The sequence below is a fragment of the Oscarella lobularis genome, chromosome 7, assembly GCF_947507565.1.
Source record: "Oscarella lobularis chromosome 7, ooOscLobu1.1, whole genome shotgun sequence".
Taxonomy (NCBI): domain Eukaryota; kingdom Metazoa; phylum Porifera; class Homoscleromorpha; order Homosclerophorida; family Oscarellidae; genus Oscarella; species Oscarella lobularis.
The window spans coordinates 889,262-895,824 of record NC_089181.1 but is presented as its reverse complement, the minus strand read 5'-3'; the positions used below and the strand labels follow the sequence as shown (position 1 = coordinate 895,824).

The 6,563-nt window shown below is 45.4% G+C and overlaps 2 protein-coding genes across 2 annotated transcripts; both read left to right on the top strand.

Moving 5' to 3' along the window:
- The first annotated feature begins 2,109 nt into the window (after positions 1-2,109).
- On the top strand, positions 2,110-4,913 carry LOC136188801 (uncharacterized protein in vnfD 5'region-like). Its single transcript, XM_065976589.1, has 7 exons — positions 2,110-2,189; positions 2,605-2,705; positions 2,753-2,827; positions 2,887-2,970; positions 3,022-3,104; positions 3,161-3,488; positions 3,542-4,913. The coding sequence occupies exons 2-7, from the start codon at positions 2,616-2,618 to the stop codon at positions 4,880-4,882; spliced, it is 2,001 nt and encodes a 666-aa protein (XP_065832661.1). The 5' UTR covers positions 2,110-2,189; positions 2,605-2,615; the 3' UTR covers positions 4,883-4,913.
- A 1,069-nt stretch (positions 4,914-5,982) lies between these two features.
- Positions 5,983-6,540, top strand: LOC136189029 (26S proteasome non-ATPase regulatory subunit 10-like). Its single transcript, XM_065976869.1, has 2 exons — positions 5,983-6,259; positions 6,368-6,540. The coding sequence occupies exons 1-2, from the start codon at positions 5,983-5,985 to the stop codon at positions 6,538-6,540; spliced, it is 450 nt and encodes a 149-aa protein (XP_065832941.1).
- The last annotated feature ends 23 nt before the right edge of the window (positions 6,541-6,563 follow it).

Genomic DNA, 6,563 nt, shown 5'->3' with positions numbered 1-6,563 from the left:
TTTGCGATGAAAAAGCGGCAAAAGGTCAGTCAGCATATAGACACACGCATACAATATCATAAATACATACATACAAAAATAGAAAACGATTACGTCAAAGTAAGATATGCTATAAGAGTTGAAAGCGCTAACAGTGCTGCAAGAGAAACAGAGCTCCAGCCATCATTTGTTTAAAGACACCCTTTACCTTCTTACTTTTGGCAATGGGTTCTTGCACAACATCTCCATTTCTATCGTTCGTTGCTGTGGCATGATCAGAAACTGCAGTCTTAGCATGCAATTTCAGAGTAGCTAAAACTTTGAAGAGGGTAGGTGCCTTGCTAAGCGGGGAGTTTGTTACTATGACCGTAGCGTTTGCAGTAGGTATTCTCACTACAGCGAACTGACCTTTAGTTGGAGCCGTGACCGTCGCTCCCGGATAACATGCTCCGATTTTGTTAGAGTATTGACTACTGTAGGTAGTCCTGTGAGTATTCCATTTTGCCACGGATGCGATTCTTGGGTGTACATATCTGCTTGCTTATTCTAAAAACGGAAATTCTTATGAGCCAAGGCAAACGCGGTAGGGCCAGTCAGCCGGTTGGGTTCCACTCATGGGTCCCGACAGCAAGGAGACGTTACCGGAGCTCGTCGTCAGTCTGTCCCGCACCGTCGTATGGAGTATGAAAGAAATCAGCTCGCCAATACGACAAAGCATCAAAGAAGTGATTGACTCGTCTCAAATCAAACTTTGCCTCGTACCACAGTATTCACATTAGACTGGCTCGCTAGTTATTGAGCAGCCGGATTAATAGTGACAGCTGCGGTGACGTCATTCTCGTGTACATCAATCTTTTAATTAGCCGGGACTTGTCAGGACTTGTCACACTTCCGAGTTGCGTGCTAAGTCGTGCTTCATCTCTCGCGCAGCTGGCAATGCTCCCTAGCTCGTGGCAGTTGTTTCCCAAACTCGAACCGCCCAAATACGACGAGTTGGCTACTAAACACCGCGACCGTATGCCCGTGGCTCGAAGGAAAAACACTATTGCTTCTTTTTTTCTAGGTCGAACAGAAAAGGCAAAGAGAAACTTGGCGTTATTAAGAAATGAGTCAAAGAAGGAGCGGAAAAAAGAATCACGGAGTCAGAAGCCAAAGCCCCCGGCGAGAGCTTCATCCGTCCAGCGTGTCATGTATACGGGAACCGTCGCAGAAGAGTCTAAACGCAAATCAGGCAAACAGGTTGTTACCAAAGGAGGGGAGAGTGAAGAAAGGGTGAAACAATTGCGAACAGGGCGTGTAAGAATAATGTCCACTATAATGGAAGTGGACGAGGAAGCTGCTAAGGACCGAGAAAGTGAACATGGTTCGAGTCACGTTAGAGCTCGTTTGACATTGAAAAGAGGTAAACAACGTGAAAGTGAGTCTCCTTGCCATAAGGATGACGGTTATACCGCACTGACAAATCGCACTCCAAGAATGCTGACGCCTCAATCTGTGAGAAAATAAAAAAGGCGGCGAAGTCATTAACTTTAGGAAACAGTTTGTTCTTTTGATATTTTGTCTTAGTGCGTTTGTTTTTGTTTTTGCGTGCGGGGGGGGGGGGGGGGGGGGGGGGGGGGATTGCTAATTTGCTGAATTAGATGCACACGTGGCTCCGTTCCACTTGACCCTGCTGCACCATTAGCTGGCGCTCGTGACCGTTGTCGCCGAAGGCAATTGTCTGTCACGCCACGTAACTCGCTTCCGTTCGTGACTCTAATGAAATGGCGTACAAGGCTGATAGATTAATCTGCCCGCTGGACTGCACGATTGAACCGACACCAGAGACGACGAACAACATGACAACGAACAAAATGCAAGTTGCGTTGATTTGCTGGTATTTCAAAAAGGTATTAAAAGTTACGCAAGCCTCAGCAACCTTTTTGGCCACCTCCCAGCAGGTCAAGAAATTTCTGTGCTAATCGTCGACGTCCCGGATATCAAGATGGCGTTGTCAAAGGAGCGCTTCCAACTGTAGCAGAGATATAAAAGAGTTACTCTTTTATATCTCTGAGTAGGTCGAACTTCCGGGAAGTTGCCATTTTGTCCGGGATTTCCCTACCCTAATAAGGAATTTGTTATACGGGAATTCGAGGAGTGCATCTCAGTGCCAAATTAGTCGCCGTGTTCGTACAGCGTCTCTCCTCGCTCAGTTGCGCTCTGTTTACACGGTATGTTATTACATGATGCATTCGCTCGGCGTTCTCCCGCTCGCCGAGGTCTCGGTGCGCTTTCTCGTTCTCGCCCGTCTACGTTCTCTTGAAATTGGTTCTTTAATATTGGTTTTGATATTTGTCGTATGATTGAAGTCGCAGGATCGCAGTGTAGGTCGTCCCGCAGCGTACGTCTGATCACCGTGGTCTGATCTGGGTGCACGTGGGCGACGCTTAGCGCGTTTTTTCAAATCGTATTGGTCTTTGCTACTGTATCTCTGAGCGTATTGAGTTCAGAGTGTATTATAGGTAAAAAGAGGGGTAAAAAGTAGAATTCGTGCTTAAAGTAACGCGCGCTAAGCGTCTCGTTAACACGCACGCAGCGCTTGAGAGCAACCAGAGCCGTGTCTGTTTTCTACAGAGTGTTTATTAGGGACGGATAGCATGGACTTGGAGAATTCTCAATCTCAAAATGCCGGCCAGCGGGCCACTTCCTGCGATGATGCCAAGAAGAAATCCAGATCTCCATTTCATGTACGCTTACTGTGTAAATTATGCTCTAATTTATATAATAATTGTAGCCTGAAAGAAGAAAGGAGCAGAAGTCGAGAAAACGCGAAGCGCTGAAAGAAGACTTGGCTGAATCCGAAACTTCGGTAGATATGGCTATATTCTCGCTCTGTAGTTGTGATTCTCTCTAATCAAGACATTTTAGTCTGAACTTAGGTCGAAAAAGCCAAAGTCAAGAGAGAGCTTTGGTGACAATGAGCAATTGGCTGAATTTGAAACTTCGCTCAATGTACGCTTGTATTTTTTGTTACTTTCGCGTTCTCTACTTGATTATTGGCAGCTGTCTGCATCGTCTGCGAAGAGCTCTGGAGATCCTGTGAACGCATCACTGTCAACACTTTCCTCTGTGGGAAGACGCGCGAGGTATTGGACCGATACGTATGTTAATTGAAGCTCTCTCAGACTCTTACGTTTTACAGCCCCTCGAAGAAAATTATATGTGATGGGGCCGAAATTTCTGATTTCCGTATGAAGAATGTTCTTCTCGTTGATAAGTCGTCTTTCATTTCCAAGTTGGCATCGTCAACATGTAAAAGTTTTTTCGCGTGTCGACCAAAAAAGTTTGGAAAAACGCTCTTTCTGGGTTTTCTTCGAGAATTTTTCCTGGGAAACAAAGCCTTATTTGAAGGGTTAGCGATTTCCGAAGATCCGTCTGTGACGTGGGAAAAGTATCCTGTGATACATTTTGACATGACAGACGTTACTGGGAGAGATATTGCACAAATTGAAGCGACTATGAAAGCAATGGTTTGTCCGCGGCAAGCGATTTTTTCAGACACATTTTCTACTTTTTTTATTAGGTTCTTGACGTTGCTCGTGAGATGGAAGTGGCGATCACTAATGCGGAGACGTTGCCGCCGAGTTCTCTTTTTCTTCAACTGATTAAGGGCGCGCATGACAAGGAAAAGAAGAGAGTGGTTATTCTCATTGATGAATATGACTATCCTGTCCTTTCTCTCGTGAATAACCAGGAAGTAGCATTGCAATGCCAAAGTCTTCTTGCGTCCTTCTACGCAATGATGAAAAGAGCTTCTTCTCGCGGATACTTAAGATTTCGATACATTACCGGCATCACTCGTTTCTGTGTGTGCGATTTCGGAAGCGGATTAAACGAACTTCAGGACATAGACTTTGATCCAGAACATAACTATACAGCGCTGTTTGGATACACTGTGCCTGAAATTGAAGAGAACTGTTCTGCCGAATTGGAAGAAATAGCGCACGACTGGAACGTCCCGTACGAATCAGTGTTAGACGATCTCAAGAAGCACTACAATGGCTTTAATTGGGATAAGCATGGGAGGCCAGAGTATCAAGTTCTGAATCCGTACAGTGTCAACTGCTTTCTAGCTAAAAAGGCCTTTGACCCCTACTGGGGAGCAGGCAGAGGCATTCCGTTTTGGCTGAAAAGTGCCGTTGCCAAGTACAATTACGTAGCTTTGGCAGTAAACTTCGATGCCCCGCAACCATCGTGTCCTCCATCGTTGACAGATCTGTTTGACAAAGATATATCAAGTGAGGTTATATCTCACAGTTTGTGGGAGTGCGGCCTTTTATCAAAGACCAGTAAAGGCGGATTCTTTTTGACGAATAAAGAGACAGTCAAGGCGTTTCAGAAGTCGATTCTAAATCGCTGCAAGAAGCTCCGTAGGAGCAATATTTCCTCCCTTGTGCAGTCTATCAGCGAAAGTTTAGCTCGCGATGATATCGTGGCAGTTTTTTCCGTGTTGGAGAAAATTTTTCATTCCTTTCCGGATGTTGTAAGAAACAAGAGCCGGTGTCACGAAAATGAATACCCCTACCATCTTTCAATTTACTGTATACTGCGGATGCAGTCGGACACTAGAGTCGGTCCTGAAGGGACAGCCGGGGCGGGACGAATGGACTTGTGGATTGCTACGAAGTCGACGTTCTTTATTATCGAGTTCAATGTGAATAAAAGTCCAGAAGAGGCCATTCGGCAAATCAAAGAAAAGCAATACTACAGATGGAGCGAAATCTCTGTCCCAGGAGGACAATTTTTTTCGCATCGGAAACAGGCTGTTGGCGTTAATTTTGAAACGAAAAGTGGTGGTGTACGCGTCAAAACACTGGTTGAAGATTTAGACCTATCGCAGCTTCTTGAGACGGCGAGTGAGTAGTTTTATTTAGCTGTTGTTTTGTGTTGCTGTAACGACGTCAGTTCCAAATTCTCGCATATCTACAGTACATCTATGTTAAATATATACATAATATAATGTACGTAAGGTAGCCTGGGAGTCGTAACAGGAAATATCAGCCACTACACACCCGTACAGATGCATATGCCCCTCAAATACAGTCAGAAAGCGCCTAATTAGGAAAACATCATAATTATGTATGTATATACGGTATATGCGTGTAGGACTGAGCTGTAGGGCTGTGATGACTACGTGAATATGTAGCAACGGTGTAATTTCTGACGTCACACTATGTAATGCGCTCGCGTATGCGCTCGCGTACGGTAAGCGGTGGGAGGCTATGCATGATGGCCAACACCGGGCCATCATTCTCTAGTCTAGAATTGCCGAACTTTTAATTAATTTACGTCGTACCGGGATCCCGGATGTCCAGATGACGCACTTGAAGGAGAGTGTAATTTAGCCTAATCGGAACTGCTGCACAATGGGATTTATGCACGTCAAGAAATATTCACAATGTCGACACGTGGCTACAATCGTCGACGTCCCGGATATCAAGATGGCCTGGTCAAAGCATAGATGGTCAAAGTTGTCCCATTGCCGCGAAGCACAGCTCTGTTTTCCGCCGCTGTGCTATCCGTCCTTAGCAAAAGCGGCTAGAGAAAACGATCTGGATTTGCTATGCGAATTGATCGAGCTCGGGCGCGAGTCGACGAGGAGGATAGCAACGGGCAGATACAGCCTTGCATCACGCAGCCGAAGAAGGCAATATTAAAGCAATTGTTGCACTTCTACAAGCTGGAGCCGACATAACGATAGAAGACGAGCGTGGGTTTACACCATTACATGGAACAGCGCATGAGTCTCAACCGGACAGCGTCAAGTGTTTACTCCACCAGCATCTAACGGCCGACGTTGAGCAGAACAAAGAACAATGTCTGAAAGTTGTAAGTAGGCTTGGTGCATCGGAAAGAGCACCCCTGCACTGGGCTGCTTTTAGATCATCTCGAGAAACCGTTCTGGAGTTGCTTAGGGGTGGAGCCAACGTTCATTGTAGTGCCAGTAAGAATAATAGGGGTATTATGCCTATTCACCTTGCTGCATTGAACAAGTTTGACGGACCTTCTGTGATTCAACTGTTGCTTGAATGGGGCGCCGATGTCAATTCAATTGATGAACAATTTTATACGCCACTCGCTCTTGCCGTAATTTGTTGCAACGTCAATGCGGTTAGAGAACTATTGGCCGCGTCTGCAGATGTAAATGCAATTACTGATCTTCAAACTGCTTTGATTCGGACGGCTCAAGCACTCAACGTTGGAGTTGCATCGTCTACTTATGTACCCGGCTACTTTAGAAGTAAATTTCTCAGGAACTATTCTAGAATTGACTACTTGCTAATCTTGAAGCTTCTTCTGTCTGTTCCCTCAATAAGAATTAACCAGTGTGACTCTAAAACTGGCGCAGCCCTTCACTATGCAGCAGAAGCAAACTCCTTTCAAGGCGTGAAGCTGCTACTAGAGCACGGTGCTAAACCCGAAATAGGCAACTTGAAGGGACAGATGCCAGTTGACCTCACTAAAAGTGACGTGATTGGAAGTCTGTTAAGAAATTTTAAACGTCAGTTCGCTCATAGATAGAAAGAGCGAATGTAATTTTTATT

Excerpts from the sequence above, each read along its gene's own strand:
- LOC136188801 (XM_065976589.1), top strand. The coding sequence starts at position 2,616 with ATGGACTTGGAGAATTCTCAATCTCAAAATGCCGGCCAGCGGGCCACT. Across the intron at positions 2,706-2,752 it reads AATCCAGATCTCCATTTCAT|CCTGAAAGAAGAAAGGAGCA; the intron begins GTACGCTTACTG and ends TAATAATTGTAG. Across the intron at positions 3,105-3,160 it reads TCTGTGGGAAGACGCGCGAG|CCCCTCGAAGAAAATTATAT; the intron begins GTATTGGACCGA and ends TACGTTTTACAG.
- LOC136189029 (XM_065976869.1), top strand. The coding sequence starts at position 5,983 with ATGCCTATTCACCTTGCTGCATTGAACAAGTTTGACGGACCTTCTGTG. Across the intron at positions 6,260-6,367 it reads TGTACCCGGCTACTTTAGAA|CCCTTCACTATGCAGCAGAA; the intron begins GTAAATTTCTCA and ends AAACTGGCGCAG.